The 16743-nt window shown below is 43.0% G+C and overlaps 2 protein-coding genes across 2 annotated transcripts; one reads left to right on the top strand and one right to left on the bottom strand.

Moving 5' to 3' along the window:
- The first annotated feature begins 696 nt into the window (after nt 1-696).
- On the top strand, nt 697-7266 carry kcnv2a (potassium channel, subfamily V, member 2a). The gene is made up of 9 exons (XM_076079808.1): nt 697-834; nt 1738-1902; nt 2603-2781; nt 2893-3064; nt 4657-4848; nt 5053-5300; nt 5397-5514; nt 5764-5889; nt 6988-7266. Exons 1-9 carry the CDS (start codon nt 697-699, stop codon nt 7264-7266), a joined length of 1617 nt encoding a protein of 538 aa, XP_075935923.1.
- A 1080-nt stretch (nt 7267-8346) lies between these two features.
- pum3 (pumilio RNA-binding family member 3) lies at nt 8347-16723 on the bottom strand. The gene is made up of 18 exons (XM_076079802.1): nt 16643-16723; nt 15623-15690; nt 15337-15540; nt 14728-14914; nt 13538-13613; nt 13320-13413; nt 13157-13223; nt 12857-13031; nt 12608-12711; nt 12032-12110; nt 11703-11801; nt 11341-11394; nt 11122-11202; nt 10845-10987; nt 10392-10614; nt 10215-10302; nt 9752-9842; nt 8347-8866 (listed from the first exon to the last, which is right to left on the bottom strand). Coding segments are annotated over exons 1-18 (1965 nt in total). The 5' UTR covers nt 16645-16723; the 3' UTR covers nt 8347-8736.
- Nucleotides 16724-16743: the final 20 nt, after the last annotated feature.

Raw genomic sequence — 16743 nt, 5'->3', positions numbered from 1 at the left:
TTTAATAACAACCACTGCACATGAAGTACTTTACATTTTGCCGGTAATATTAACCAGAATTAACAGCTTTCAGAATACTTTATCAATTAAAAAGTCCTGGAAAAATGAATGAATTTCTTTTGTCATTAACTGGAATATTATGTCAAATGTATAGTACATTTTGTTAGCAAATTGTTAGCATCCTTAGTGCTTGGCTCAAAGCACCATTCTCACACAGCGTCACTAGTATTATGTAGTAAACTCTTGTTTATGTTGTCACTTCTCTGCAATACATTGTATTTGACTTCCACTACACTGCCAAGCCCCGCGATAACCAGATTTGTAAAGTTCTGAGATGTTAGAGTAAGTGGGAGGAGAGCGGGAGATCAAGCGATGGATATAAGAGGATAAGCTCCCACATCATTTCAGTCAGCTGCATTAGAGGACAAGTCATTTCCTACCTTATTACTGTGTGTGTGTGTGTGTCAGCTGTACGTATGTTAACATGATTTCTCTCCAAATTAGTGTGAACATGTTTCCCATCCTTGCATGCATGTTTACTCGTTTATTTGCTACTGTGGTCTTGTGGATGTGTGTGTGATGATGGTTTTGTGCCCCTGTGCAAGGTACCAGCTGTGTACGTATGCGATGGTGTTGAGAGTTGCAAGCATGTCTCTCCCAGCAGTTTAAATTGGATTTTAGATTCAGGAGGAAACCATGTTGACCCACCTCAGAACCCGAAGCAGGAGTTTGTTCTCCGGCTACAAGCACGGCAGCCGGACTCAATCTGTGAAAGAAGCGGACGACTATCTGGACTTCACCAACACCTTTGTTAAGCCATGGAACTCCATGCAGGTCAGACATTTCCTTTATTTATACATTAAGGGGACGCCAATCTGATTACACAGTCACATTGTGGGGACTCGCCTTCCTTACGGGGACAAAATGCACATCCTCATAACATAAATGATTACATTTAAATGTGAAGACTTGGTTTATAGTTAGTTGTAGGTTAGGATTAGGCTGCTAGCGGTTATGGGTAAGTCTCCAGGAAATGAATACAAGTCGATGTATTGTCTCCAAAAGTCATGAAAACATGACCGTTTGTGTGTGTTTTCTTTTTATTGTTCTTTTTGTGCTTTCTCAAAGCTCCCATTTTCTTCACTTTACAGGATTTTGTTTTCAAATGAGTGAAAATCACATCCCTCTGTCGAGTTAAATGCAGAGCAAAGTGTTCAAAATGCAAGGCTATGTTATTGTTGATGTATGAATGGATAGATAGTGCTGCTACTTATATATATTTTCATTATTGATTAATATTCCAGAGCCCAAGAAAAGCCAGAGTAAAGCAGCAAATTCACATATTTGAGAAGCGGGGAGCTTCATAAATGATTTTAGATGATTAATAAAACAATTATTAAAAATGGATTTAGTGTGATGCACAGAGAAATCAGAAACCATAAAAGACAAAAAATGCCTGCAGGTAACATACGATCTTTGATCACAGATCTGGGATTTCAATTTATTTTAAAATCTTTCTTTGTTGATAATTTTTTTCTTTTTTATATTGATTTCTCATTCTTTAATTATGATGTATCTCATGAGTCATTAACTATTTGCATGCATGTTCTAATCTTTATCCCAGTCTTTCAGTTGTATTCTGCTTAGTTTGATCCCTTTTTCATTTTGTCTAATTCAGCTTGTAGACAAGCTTAAAATGCTGAATCCATCACCAGAGTTGTTTTGTTGTTTGTGAAGGATCTGGGCAGAGACATCTATGATCTTTATGCCGAGTATGAACACGAGGACGAGGACGACGAGGAGGAGGAGGAGGAGGAGGAGGATCGACTCCCGGTGTCTCCCGCCTGCCTGCTGCTCTCTCCGAAAAAACACTTCACTCTCAACATCAACGTTGGAGGAACGGTAACTTTACTCAACTTCTACCACGAACATGCTGCTCGGCTGGATATGTTGAAAACCGGACTGATCTGTTATTGTAACTCACTCGCAAAGTCACTCATTCGCATTGAGCGGGCTGCACACTGTCCACCAGGGGGAGCTGTTCAGTCACTGTCGGATCAGTTCTACCCCTGCTGACCAGCACCACCTGTGTAGGAAAGTAAAGTAACAGAATCTGCAGATATAAACCAGCGGATGTTGATGTCGCCTCCTACAGGCAAAGAAAGACATAGCTCCTGTAATTTCAACTCTTGTGCCTCCTGCTGGCAATGTGTGTTACAGCTGCAGTTTTCTTTGTATCGCTCCTGTTTCCTTTGAAATCTATCAAGCAAAAAAAATATCAAACCAGTTTCTGGTTCCAGCCTCTCAAAGGTGAAGATCTGCAACTTTTCTCAGTTCTATGCTATTGTAAATAAAATGGCAAAACCTTGAAAAAACAAGCAATGTGAAGACAAGACCTTGGGCTCTGAGAAAGTGTACACAGTTATAATCTGCAACTTTTATATTAAATTAGTGTTTTCACCTTCGACAACCATTTTTAAAGCCTTCTAGTGAGTTCCAGCTTCATTCTCCAACAGTTCAAACCATCCTCTTTGCCATTATAAATATATTTTTAACCTTTTCTATATCTCACTCTATTCTCTCCTGTTTTCCTCTCCTCCAGGTGTACTACTTGCCCTACAGGTTAGCGGCCAGGTATCCGAAGACACGGATCGGCCAGTTGGCCACGTACACAGACCACAGCAGGAAGTTGGACCTGTGTGACGACTACATCGTCCAGAGCAAAGAGTTCTTCTTCGACCGGGACCCTAAAATCTTCCACAACATCTTCAACTTCTACAGGTTCAAATAAAATGTATTGTAAATGAAAGAGGAAGGGATTCTCCGCCTTCGTCATATGACTCCTTGGAATAATTCTGGACCCCCGTTCTGTCTCTCTGTCCTCCCCATCAGAACCGGAGTGTTGTGCATTAAAGACGAGCTGTGTCCCCGCAACTTCCTGGAGGAGATAAACTACTGGGGCGTCAGAATCAGAAACAGCCAACGCTGCTGCCGTGTCTCCTTCGAAGAGAGGCAGGACGAGCTGAACGAAGAACTGAAGATACAGAGACAGCTGATAGCAGAGGTGTTTTTTATTTATTTATATAGTTTTGTAAGGGTGATAGAGAAGCATGTAGCCCGCCTGTAACTCTGGAGACTTGCTGAAGATAGCCAGGTTACAGATCACTGAATTGTCGTTGACATGTCCACACATTTAGCGAAACATCAAGTGGTGTTCTGGTAAACGGCCTTGGCCAATGCACTGTCCTTTGTACGCTGCTGTGGAGAAACAACCGAGATAATCAGAGCCTTTGTGTGTGGCAAAAGTTTTTGAGACATTATTAGTGAGCTCTTAAACGCAGTCTGTATGTTTTCAGAGTTTCAGACTTTCTGCTCTCCATGAAGAATAAATCAAGAAAAAAATACAGATGATATTGCTGGTAATGTCAGTCAGACTGTCATGGTCCCCTCAGGATGTATAGAAATTAGTTTGGTGATTGACTTTTTTTTATCCAGTGACATCATCTCGTCAACATGTTTATGACTGTATACCTGAAAGCTATGAGGACATTCCCATCAGCCACAGCTGCACTTTGTGTTTAGCGCTAATTAGCATATGTTAGCATACTAACGCGCTAAACCAAGATGGCGAAAACGGTAAACAATGGTGACTTGTGAGCAAGTTAGCATGCTGGTGATGGTTTCACACTGACACTCTCGAGCTAGCAACATTAGCTAACGTTGGCCTATTAAACACAGCTAAAAGGCCTAATAAGCTCCTGTTCTAATGCATCTGTTTTTTTTCTCACACTATCACAACTCATTTTAGTTAATTGGTCTCGGAGGTGAGAATTCATTTCACATGTTTTTTCCACCTATCAATACATATAGTTTGGGTTTTATTCTGTTCAGAGTCATGTCTCCACCCAAATAGAATGGAGGTTAATGGAAATGAATTTGTAGTACTGGGTTTAATTTAATTTATAAAAAAATAAAATATAACTAGTTACTATGGGATACTCTGCAGGACACACTGGAGGCAGTTTTCAGTGTCAGTGAATAGTCCTTATGAACTATGTAATTCATTATTTATTTTTTTACGCACTTATTACCTTTTCCTCCTCCAGGCTCCAAAAATACTGCAAATAATAATGCCAAGAAGTCATCCCCTTCCAGCTTCAGTGGTTCAGCAGTTTATGCTTTTACATTTGTACCTGTGAGATTTTGTTAGTAATCTTCTGGCTGACTCTGAAACTGGCTGACCTACATTATAAATCACTGCTCTGCTCCGCCGTCTTGACAGATGGAGAGCGGAGAATAAGCTTTTTCTTGGCACAGATTCAGACAGATGTTTCCATCACAGAGGTCTCACTCTGCTGCCGTTTGTTGTACCAGTTTCTTCCTCGCTGTGCTCTCTTGACATTCAGTTTTCTCCTTTTTGCGTTTTAGTTTGTGATCTAGACATTTTGTTCGTCTGTCCTCCCTGTTTTTGAAACACTGTTTTATCCTTGAAGAAAGTGACTACATTCTAAAAAGAAAAATCATTTAATTTCCGTGATTGACCATAGTTGGCCACTTATAAAAATGTATATGTTTTTTTTTATTGCCATTAAAAGAAAAACGTTTCTTCTGTTTCAATTCTGTGAATGGGATGCATTTCTGTCTGGTGTCGTCCAGCTGGAGATGGAGGAAAACGAGGAGCTATTTGACGGCTTGGCCTTCGGGCCGACCCGGAGGAGTATCTGGAACATGATGGAGAAGCCGTTCTCCTCGGTCACCGCCAAGCTGATGGCCGTCGCCTCCTCCATGTTCGTGCTGGTGTCGCTGGTCACCATGACGCTCAACACCGTGGAGGAGATGCAGTACAAGGTGTGTGTGTGTTTCACCTTGTGTGAGTGTGTATGAGAGGGGGGAACAAATCAAAAGCAAATGTGTAAAAACATGAAGAAGAGAGAATAAACAAAAGCTGCCCCAGTAGAGCACACTTCACAAATCATACACCGTACAAGAAAACAATTTCATCAAACAGTCAAAATCAGGACTCTTTTAATCATTGATTATTTATTCTTACAGACTGTGTCGGGCCAGCTCAGCAGCAGGTTCTATGGCGAGTACGTGGAGTCGTTCTGCATCAGCTTCTTCACCCTGGAGTATCTGCTGCGCCTGGTATCCACCCCCGACCTCAAGTGTTTCGTACGCAGCGTGCTGAACACCGTCGACATGGTCGCCATCCTGCCACACTACCTGCAGATGCTCCTGGAGTGCTTCGAGGACATGCACCTGCACTCGGGGGACATTGAGGCCATGTCGCGTGTTGGAAAGGTGAAAAACAAAGGGGGCTGATGGGAGAGGCTGGGATGAGATGATTCGATTTATTTTTCGTCCACATACATTTTTCTCCTGTTGTCTTTTCTCTCGATGGGTCAGGTTCTGAGGATCATGCGTCTGATGCGGATCTTCAGGATCTTGAAGCTGGCTCGTCACTCCACAGGCCTCAGAGCCTTCGGCTTCACCCTGAGACAGTGCTACCAGCAGGTCTGACTGTACCCACAGCTTGTGTCAAAGAATAGTTTCTTATCCTTAAGTGATGAAATTTGTAGGAAGAGCGATGAAGAAAGTGTTGCATATGTTCAAAATGCCAGAGAATCTGAGTGCAGAGACAGGCATGGCCTGTATGGATAGATGCTAATGGGTCTAAGACTTCCACGCCTCACAGCTATGAGCAAAATAATGACGTTAACATACGGGGAAATTCAAAATAAAATTCCTTTTGTTTGTGTGCAGGTGGGCTGTTTGCTGCTCTTCATCGGCATGGGCATCTTCATCTTTTCCGCCATGGTGTACACCGTGGAGCACGACGTTTACAACACCAACTTCACCTCCATGCCGAACGCGTGGTGGTGGGCCGCCGTGAGTCCACAAACATAAACATGCACACACGTCCAAGCAACCTGTCAATCATCCTACTTTCTGTGTGTACCATCACCTTCAGCTAGTGAGTTTTTCCAAAACACACCAGCCAGTTTACTCAGTTTAAAAAAACACAAAGAAAAGTGGCAGCATCGGTGACGTGCTTTCCTGCGTACTGGTTCCTTCGGGATTAAAAACTTAATCTGCTCTATTTTTGCACAACATAAACATAACTCATCCTGGCAACACCTCAGGAGGTCACTTCACCGTTTACAGTGAGATTGAGCGCTGCAGCAAACCGTGGACGGGAACACTAGTGGGTGGAGGTCAGGTTGTGTGGTGCCGTGATGTCACGAGAATATTTCGACTGCTTTGGGCCACCCTCAGACCCTTGGAGAGTGTCAGCCACTTGCAGGCCCAGACCTTTTCAGAATGGTTTTCCTGAGATATGCTGACTAGACTGAATAAGCGTGGCATGTTGGTGTTTATGAGACCCGTTTGGTCCGGGTGAATTAGAAGAGATGTGACTGATTCTAATCTGTTGGGTGGTACTTTGAGATCACAGTTAATCAGGTGAGGGTTTAGTCCTCGCCGGATTTGAGCAAAATGGAAATAACAGCGGTGTTATATTTGTCGATGTAAATGAACCGCTTCGTTAGCGCTAACCGTGGTAACAAATGCATCTCATTTGCTGTGACTGCTTCACAATAAAATCCATCCTGTCTCTTTAATACTGCTGTAGGAGAGAGTACATGCAGACATTGTCTCCTGTGAATCCCTCTGCAGGAAAGGCGTATCCCGCCACTAACAATGAACTACTCCAGCATATAAGGAGTTGATTACAGAATGTAGATACACTGGAAAAAAATGTGAATTGTGTATTAAAATGTATACATTTTAAGGTTTTAGCCCGTTTTTAGAAATCATTTCAGGAACCTGTGAATTAAAGAAATAATATATATTACACATTACATTAAGGAGCCCTGAGTAGAAAACGTTATCTGTATCAGTCTATATTTTTTTTTTTAAAAAGGAGAAATTATGATCTTATTGTGCCTTTATATTAAGTATTCTTTCTTTCTCTCTTTCTCCCTTCAGGTGAGTATTTCCACAGTGGGCTACGGCGACATGACCCCCGAGACCAACCTGGGCCGCATCTTCGCCTTCGCCTGCATCTCCTTCGGCGTCATCCTCAACGGCATGCCCATCTCCATCCTCTACAACAAGTTCTCCGACTACTACACCAAGCTCAAGTCCCACGAGTACGCCGCCGTCACCAAGGCCCGCGGCAAGGTGCACTTCAAAAGGAGGGCGGCTAAGAGGTTGGCCGAGTGCTACGAGGACGCCGCTCAGCCGAGGACGTCCCGCCTGCAGTGAGCCAGGTTGTAGATTCTCAAAGTCTGCGGTGAGATTTGTCTGGAAGGCAGAAGCGAAAATGACCTGTGACAGTCTGTAGAGGCCATTTTAACATGCAGACGCCTGTGGCGGCAGGAGTCATGGAGGTTTGAACCAATAACCTGCTGAGAAATCTCCCACTGTCTGGATTTCAGTTAAGACGATTTAAAATGTCACCCCATCGGTGGCGGTGTGGAGTAGATTGAAAAAGAAAATGTCTTCCCTTTCTTACTTTACTTGCCAAAATGCTACATACTAATCCTTACATTCTTTTTAATCTACATCCATGCTAAAGCTGTCGGTTGCTCCATCACCGACCTCTACTCTTCCTCCGTCCATTAGTCTCCAAAGCTCACATGTAATCCAGGATTCAAGAGCCAACGCCAATTGGACTGAAATCATAAATTGAAGACCCGACATCTGGACGATGGATATAAGACCTGTTTATTTTCCCCATATGTCTCTCTCCCTAACAATAAACCTGTCGTCTCTCAATCGTGTCGTCATTAAGCTGTGCAGCTCCCTCCCTCTCTGTGTGTGTGTGTGTATAAACGTAGCCACTGAGTCATCGCTTGACACTGCATCCCCAAGCAGAACTGATAATACTAAGACATCAGTGTCACTGGATCAGTGGTTTTTAGCGGTTACTCTGCTGTTACTTCCTTGTTAAAAGCTAACTGAAGCTACATTATGGGATGTAGTTATTTGCTTTCTTGCAAAGAGTTACATTAGTACTTGGGATGCCAGCAAGTGATTAGCCTAGCTTAGCATTAAGACTGGAAGCAGGGGGAAACTGCTAGCCAGACTCTCTCCAATGGTAGAAAAACAAGTACAAAATGTAGATGTTTGAGTCCAGTATGAGTCAACTGGAATGTGAGTACGCTGACAATTACTTCATGGAGTTTATATTCAAATTTTAGTTACGACATAATGATTTATACTTTGAATAATCTTTAATTTGCTGATTCAGAAGGGCACAAACAGTGAGGACAGATGACTGTGGCATTGTGTTAACCAGTCGTTAAAGGGCCAGTTCACACAAATTACAAGGAAAACTTTAGGTTGTCTTTAGCCATAGCGATGGTTTTATTTGTCCAAGCTTTTAATGTGAAAAAATATTAAGTTTCATTGAAAGCAGCTTGACAGACTGAATTACATGATGTGTTTTGTTGCTGCTGGCACACAAGAGGCATCTACTATGCTAACCTGTTTTCTCGTAGCATCTCCTCGTCCCGAGAACACCTTTTATTTTATTACTCACAGATACAACTCAACATTTACACACAAATTCATGTTTCTCCATCAGGGATGAACTTGCCAACGGTGCTTCGGGTTGTATCCACTTCATGAAAACGTTCGCAGTCTTGTCTGCGTTTTCTGGGAAAAAGACCCACAGCTGCACAGGAAGTGATGCCTTTTGCCATCACAAGTCTGTTTTGGAATCAAAAGTCTCTACTTGTTCAGATTCTCCAGCAGGATTTCAGCTCCTTTATTGTTGCTGATGCTGCCGAGCTCTGCTTTGATGGACTCCAGCGCCGCCTTCACCTCTGCCACCACAGACTTGTCGTAGCTGTTCAGGAGGCTGCACGGAAACACAGGCAGAGATCTCAAAGGTTAGCTTGGGACCAGATATCCAAATATCAACCAATAAATAGCATCTCCTACATTCATGTGATGTCATGGCATGGCTCTTAACCATTTCTAGTTAAAGAGTCAGTTCACACACATATTGGGCTCCATCTTTGTGTTTGCCTGTTGCGACGCTGCTTATAACATTTCAGTCACTGTATTTGGTGAAGGCACAGCCAAAAAACAACCTAAAATCACACAAACCCCTTTTATTTTATTCCAAGTTTTTCAACTATCTGACAAAGGATCACGCAGAAAAAAAGTTTTCAGGTTACGGGATTAATGCAGAATAAAGATTGGTGGGTGATTCTTACCAGGGGCCAGTTACATAAAGTTAGTTTAAAGCGTAACTTTGGTACTTTTTAACCTGGACCCTATTCTCACATGTCTTTGAGTCTAAGTGAAATGGATCCAGCATTAAGTGAGAGCGCTGCAGCTGCTATATTATATCTCGGGGCAATTTCTCACAGTCAACATACGTTCACTAAAAGTGCTGGTTTTTGACACTGATGAGTTACATTGTTATTTCAAGTGTCTGACAACATTACGGAGAGGACTCTAGAGAGAAATACAACGTTAGCCTGCCCACAAGAATACCAAAAGTGTGCGTCTCCCTTCATGCAGATAGTTCAGGCTTTAACTGGCTCTGATGGTTCTGCATTAAGTATTGAATAGTTACATAAATAATCCACAGACTCAATGTGCTCCACTCACTTCAAGTGTACTGAGGTGGAGGTAAAACCACTACCAGAGGGAAGCTTGTGATTTGAGTGAGCTGATCCTTGATGCAACAGCAGTGTATGATGTAATCAGAGTGTGTGTGTGTGTTCACACTGACCTGCAGAGCACCATGGCTCCTCTGTTGACTTTGACCCAGGTCTTCAGTTTGTCTGCTCCCACCGTGTCCACCAGTATCCTGCCGAACCGCTCTGAGACGACAAGTGAGGTAGAGACAATGAACACCGTTATAGTTCAACTCGGATTTTTCCAACGCGGTGATGTCTGTCTCTTGAAAACTTCACTGATTTTAATGCACAAGAAGGTTGAGCCATGGGTCAACAGTTGTTGATGCCCTCGTGTGTGAGGCGTACGGGCAAAGCTCTTTAACATTCTTTCTAGTTTTGGTGATTGTATTTTATATCCCAGTTACCAACAGAAGTACATGAAGATATTTTTTACGAGCCTCTGACTAATAGTGACTTTAAGTCTCCCTAATGTTAATTTCCATAGCATGCTGACATGAACTGATCTGAAACCAGGCTTATAACGACCACTACGCTGGCTGGTAAGTGTGTCTTTACCTTCCTTGCCGGCCTCGGCCAGTGTCATGTCCTGCTCCATTAACCACTTCAGCACCAGGTGTCCTGCTGGATGCTCCGCCATGTGGAGCTGCAGCAGAAACAAAAACTCAGAGTGAACAACTGCCCTCTTAGTTGGATTACACGAGTGACAACCATCCCTGCAGTAACACTCTGTACCTGTCCGTTGGTCCCTCCTGGTACCAACTCATGGTTGGCCAGCTGAGCCACGGCCGTCATGGCGGGCCGCAGGTCCCCGCAGGCCGACGCCAGGATGTCACTGATGGTGACGCTGGACGCCTTGTCCGTCACCATGGTGGCGGCGTTGTCATGGAGGTGCTCCAGCAGCGGGGGGGAGACGACTTCCAGCAGCTCCTTCCTCCGAACCGCCATGTCCTTTTTACTGAGAGGAACGCGGAGCTGATCACTCGTTTGTCATCAAAAATGCACTCCAATAACTTATGAAAACTAAAATGATGAGATACTCGTTTTTCTACAGTGTTTTTGTGCTACATGCCAGTGGACATTGTACTTCCTTCCCTTTGTTACTCACAGCTGTGTGATACCTCTAGTTTTTTTACCCCTACTTTTAACAGCAACAGGATTTGTTAGGAAGATCGAGTCAACACAAACCTGTGTGCGTTTCCATCTCCTTGCTGCAGCACCTTGATGATCTCCGGCAGCAGGTGAGCAGGGTCTCTGGGAGTCAGCAGGTACAGCAAAACCTTCTTACCGTATTTATTACCAATGACCTCATCCAGAGACGCCAAGATCTCCTGAACGGGTGAGACGAGAATCTTCAACATCAACTTCAACTCTTCTCCCTGACCTGACGGTTTCTTTAAATCATTGTTTCTAGGGAAAGTGCGGTGGCTATCTCAATCATCAAACCACATGACTTCACACTTACTGAGAGCACGGCCTGTTTGACCAGCTTGGTGTCGTCCACGCAGTCGAACATGGCCAGAAGAACCAGGTGACCATACTCTCCCTGTGGACCAATGACAGGCTTGGTTCAGACCTTTCCTCTCGGAGAATAATCATTTAGTTTCTGATCTTTTCTAAAGTCCAATGAAGCATTGAAAGCTTGTTTCTATTATGAGTGAAAGGAGCGGCATTGAGAACTCACCGTGGCAAACTTCACCATGTAGGTCTTCATTGTTTTGATGATGACTTTTCTGTCCTGAAACGCGAAAAAAAAACAAAAAAAAAACTTACACCACCATTGAAAGGCCAAATCTACTAATTATACAGTCTGATGTATTCTTATAATATTCTGGATCTTTGTCCCACAGTGAGTTGTTTTAAAGGGACAATTCACCATCTTTTATGTGGATAGAAGGAGTAGTCGGCTTTCTTGGTCTATAGAGCACGCACTGAGGACTGTATTGCTTCAATTGGCTACGTTTACCATCAACACTGGTTGGACATCCACATAAAGGGTGGCAAATTCTTCTTTGTGTGTGTGTGTAGGTGTGTGTCTGTACACACCTTAGCCGTCCCGTGCCAAAAACAGTGCATTGCCACTCGTGCCCCGTCGTGCGTGTGAGCCATGTAGACGACAGACTCTCTGATCGACTCAATCATCTCCTGCTCACATCACAGCGAATACAAACCAAAGAGAGGAAACATGTCTGCACTTAATAAACGTATCAACCTGTCTTTTATTTTGAAATTATTTTGTGCTCCTGTAAAATGTCTCTTCTTCATAGGTCAAATTGTTGCATTTTGATTTATTTTACGGCACACTGTAGCCTTCTTCAAAGCATTACTAGAGAAATATATTACGACATCAGGCGAGATGTCAACGGGCTTCTTACCGTTTTGGGTTTGTCGGGTGCGAACAGGAAGAAGTCCAGGAAGACTTTGTGGACCAGAGAGTGTTTGATCACTTGTTCTCTGAAACACAACAACTAAAGTTGTAGTTGCATGGCTTAAATTCTACATAATAACAAAATGCAATCAAAGTAAATTAAAAAAAATGTGCATTACATCATATCAATTCAAATGACAAAGTAGATAAAGGGGGAATAAAAAGAAAAGAAATAAAACAAATCTAAATAAAGTTGCATTCACAGAGCTTCTCATTGCGTTGAACTTATCCAAGAAATAATAACTAAACTTTGTATTCATAAAACCTGAGGAAATTCATTCTAATCTCAAAGCAAATGTTATTACTTCCACCACATAAATATTGTGAATCAGTCAAATCAAAATTCCTCATGTCTTCCATGTCAGTGTTACATTTACCTGCAACATGATTTTGCTTTGTTCTATTATTGTTTTCTCCTATTCTTCTGTTATCGTGACCTTACGTAGAGCTGCGACTAACAGTGAAAGATGCCCATCAGAAGTGCCGAGCGTGTGATTTAGGTTTTTCCGTTTTCTCGTCTTACTTCTGAGCCATGGGTGTGAGAATCTGCTTCATCTCGTCGATGATGTTGTTCAGCTTGTCCGGGTTCGCCTCCGCAACTTTCTCGATGGTGTTGCACACAGACGACTGGACCCACAGGCAATCAGTCAGTCGGCAGCAGATATTACACACACACGCATAACCACAGTCGATCCAATACGGGATACATCATCGGGATACCGTCAACATTGTCAAATACCGTGGTGTATGATCTGTGTGTGTGTGTGTGTACCTTGCAGACGGTGAAGGTGTTCCCGTACAGCCCCTCGGTGAGCATGAGTCTCTGTGCGAGCACGGCTTTGTCGTTGTAGGCGTACTCGATGATGGACGAGGCGGCGACGTGGCGAAGCATCGTGCGCACGTGACCTTTAAATGTCGGTATCACCGCCGCCACCAGCTCCTTGTTCCTGCGGAGGAAACACACACACAACTGAAATAACATCTATATATCTTTGAACTGGACCACATGAGAGTCTGATTCAAACATTGGGCGTTTGCTGAAAGCAGAAGAAACCAATCTGAGCCGACTCACCCGTACATCAGCAGTTTTTTCACCACATGTTTGCCGTACTGTGACTTACACAAACCGATGACGTCATCTGTGGGAGACAACAAAGCACCCACAGTTAGTATTTGTTAATTAGCTGCTCTACTCGTACAGCAAAAATATCACACCATAAAACGTGTATGCTCACCTCTGAGCTCCTCGAACACTTCCCGTCTCTGCTCGTGGCTGCCGAACTGGATGAAACACTGCAGCACTCGCACCGAGTCGTGAGCAAACGCCATCTGGAAGGAAGGGGGGGCACAGTCAAGGGATTCAGTTGCGTTAGTGAGCACTAATTATTGAGGGAACGCACAAACAAAACCTCAAATCTGGAGTAAACGGATGAAAAGACGGAGTAAGTCTCACCTGTTTGATCTTCCCGCGGATCAGATCGTGAAGCTCCATCATCAGTTTCTTCTTCACGTCGTTGTCGCACTTCTTCCTGTTGACACATACACACACCACACATCACCATCATCATCATCAGTGAGCAGAGTGTGTGCTCGCACATGTTTGATTCCCTCAGTGCAATGTCTTGCTGGATGTTGTTGGATTGTGTTTCTGTCGCTACATTGTGACACCGCCACGAATGGAAGGGCAACAATATGTTTGCATTAACAATAGAGGGTTTAATGATAAACAGCCCGTGAAGGTTTTAACCTCTGGTGAACTACGTCCCTCTCATCCCTCCCTACTTTAACTTGTCGCTTCCCACAAGTCATGAGTAGTCAGGTGTTATGTTCCCCTCAGGAGAAAGGGGGCGTGGCCCAGGGGACAAAGAATTGTTTGGGGAGGGAATTTTGGTTTGGAGACGGAGGGGTGGAGTTGAAGTTGAAGTTGTTTCCAACCCGACATCCGTGAGTTTGATTCCTTTTTGGAGGTTTTTTGTGCAGTGCATTGCTTTTCCTTTTTTATGATTTAGCATTTTGAAGGGAGGACAATGAGGCTTTTTAGTTGGATTTGTCTTTTGTTGGATTGACTGTTGGAATAGGAAGACTGTTTTTAGAGTCGGACAATCCAGTGGACATTCCTCCGGTTCATTTTCTTGTGATCTTATCTGGGGCGGGATTGTTTCTTCATAAATAGTGTTTATTTGTGTGCTTTCCTTTGGTGGGGTCACAAGGGGTTCAAAGGCAACCCAAAATATGTTCAGTTCCTCTCTTAACCAGGACTTAGTACCACAGCGGTCCTTGAACTTGAACATTGAAGCTGATTGTTAGAAATGGAGGCCCATATGTGGAACTACTGTTAACTGGTCAGGAAAAGGTCCCCGCTCTCCTTGCCCTCTTGTCACCTTTAGGGAACCTGTAGCAGAAATATCCTTCCTCTTGAGTGACATGTTGTTTTACAACACACATGTGGTCTGTAGTAAAATGTTTTCATTCAACGTTCACTTTCTTTTTAGTTTACAAAGGTAAAAAAGAGCATAAAGAAGGTCAGAGTTAGGGGTTCAACTCTCACTTCCTGCGTTTATGTGTGTGTGTGTGACAGAGTGTGCGTGTGTGTGTGTGTGTGTATGTGTGTGTGTATGTGTGTGTGACAGAGTGTGTGTGTACCTCCTGAGGTCTCCCCACACTTGTTTGCACTGACGGATGATCTGGAACATGTCCTTCATCTCCGCCTCCTGTCTACTGTTCTTCAGATCCCTCTTCATCTGCTGTCTGTTCTTCTTGAGCTCCTCTTCCGTCAGCTCCTTCATCTTCGGATCAAACTTGCCTTCCTTCATCCTCTTGACCACCGGACCTGATCGCGCACACACACGCACACACACACACACACACACACACACACACACACACACACACACACACAATGATTTCACACTGGAGTTTAAGTGTAGACGCAACTGCTTTCAGCAGAACAGCCAAACAGGCAACCAATCAGAAGCCCATGTTCATGTTGTTAATATCCCTTGTTTTGATATTTTAAAGTATATATATATATATATATATATATATATTAGTATTTCGAGGTTTATTGGATATTTAGTGTATTATTTCAGTTGTTACAACAAGCAGTTATATTTAGTTGGCATGTGACATGAAGCACAAGAAGGATCTGTGAGTGGAAACACTAACTGGCAATGAGATGTCAAAGAACGAAATATGCAAACTCATTGTAATCTGACCTGGAAGTCAAAAAAAGACAAGCAAATGTTTTCTCACCTTCACCCTCGTCTTCTTCTTTTATTTTCGCTTTAAATGGCATAGTCCTCTTCTGCGGCCCCCCGTCGGCCTTGGAGAAAGGAAATTTGTGTTCCCGCTTGTCTCCATCTCCACCCTTCGGTCTGCCCTTTCTCTCTGCGTTGTCGAAAGCTTTGTAGGGCTTCTTACCGCCTGGTTTTCCACCAAGTTTGGTCCCCATGGAATCTGAACAGAGTGAGACATGCCGATGACAAACCTGGTTGAAAGCGATGACGTGCACAGCTGGCTAAAGTAAACTACAGCTTACCTTTTCCTTTCTGTGGGAACTTCTTTCTGTCTTTCGGAAAAGAGTTTTTGGGGGATTTAGCCTCCATCCTAACGGAGCATCACAGAGGAAAAAGGAGACGAGGACAACAGCAGAGAGACAACAGCAGAGAGACGGACAAGTAATCAGAAATCTGGGCTCCAAAGAAAAATCTCACAAACCAGCGCCCCACATATTTCCAGGCCTATTTATTTAGAGGCTGAGCAGTCAGTATCTAAGATGAAGGTGCCTGCTGAAATTAAACTCTACAATATAATACATTTCAAAATCAAGTATCGTAGTCTTTACTGCTGTTAGTATCTTAAACTTACATTCACTTGGCCTTCAAAAATAAATAAATTGTTGTTATTTTAGAATCCATAAACAACAAACTTAACACAATGTAATGACATAAATAAGTAGGCGGAAAATTACGAACCATTAAACGGCAATTCATGTTAAAAGTGAATATCACGCAACGTTGAATACACTAAAATGTGGTATTAAGTAAATGTGTATCTGATAGCGTCTTTAAAGAGTTATTCTACTTCACAGGGGGGAGATTTAGGACGCAAACATTACCAGTTTCTTACAATAAGAGGTACTGTTATAAAGACAGACAACAAGAAACTACCTCCGTCTGCTAATCAACGTTAGCTAACCACCCAGGAATACTGTAACACTGTTTCATGACCGACTGTTACTTTGTACTTTTGATACGTAAGCACGTTTTGCTGGTAATACGATGACGTTCCTTGTTGCATTTGTAACGTTAATTAAGTTAAACTTGATTAATGTTAGTTTTAGATCACTACTTCACCTGGATAATGTTAGCGTTTAAGATTTGGGGTATTTTTTTTTTCCCGAAGCAATAACCTAGCTTATAGCATAACTAAACAATGCGTTAACGTTAGATGTCAACACATATTATTACTGTGGATAACGTAATGCGCTTCTTTCGTTTATCCCTCCCAGTAACACGAACTATAACACAATATACATGTTTTTATTGGTGTAACTTACATTCCAGATGTACACACGCGACGTCTCAGCTCAGTCACATGCGTTCTGTAACCGGCACGGTTTACGGCACAAAACGTCCAATCAGACTAAACCCTCGCTGT

Source organism: Anarhichas minor, unplaced genomic scaffold (genome assembly GCF_050575085.1).
Source record: "Anarhichas minor isolate MPS153535 unplaced genomic scaffold, ASM5057508v1 ptg000073l, whole genome shotgun sequence".
Classification (NCBI taxonomy): domain Eukaryota; kingdom Metazoa; phylum Chordata; class Actinopteri; order Perciformes; family Anarhichadidae; genus Anarhichas; species Anarhichas minor.
Note: the sequence above shows the minus strand (reverse complement) of the source record. Positions and strands in the feature narration are given on the sequence as shown.

Bases quoted from the DNA above. Each gene is read 5' to 3' on its own strand.
- kcnv2a (XM_076079808.1), top strand. From the start codon at position 697: ATGTTGACCCACCTCAGAACCCGAAGCAGGAGTTTGTTCTCCGGCTAC. The intron at 4,849-5,052 runs GTGTGTGTGTGT...TTATTCTTACAG, and splicing joins TGGAGGAGATGCAGTACAAG to ACTGTGTCGGGCCAGCTCAG. The intron at 5,301-5,396 runs GGTGAAAAACAA...GTCTTTTCTCTC, and splicing joins GCCATGTCGCGTGTTGGAAA to GATGGGTCAGGTTCTGAGGA.
- pum3 (XM_076079802.1), bottom strand. The intron at 13,614-14,727 runs GTACACACACAC...ATGTGTCAACAG, and splicing joins GTGTGGGGAGACCTCAGGAG to GAAGAAGTGCGACAACGACG. The intron at 8,867-9,751 runs GTCAGTGTGAAC...GTTTCCGTGCAG, and splicing joins GGAGCCATGGTGCTCTGCAG to CCTCCTGAACAGCTACGACA.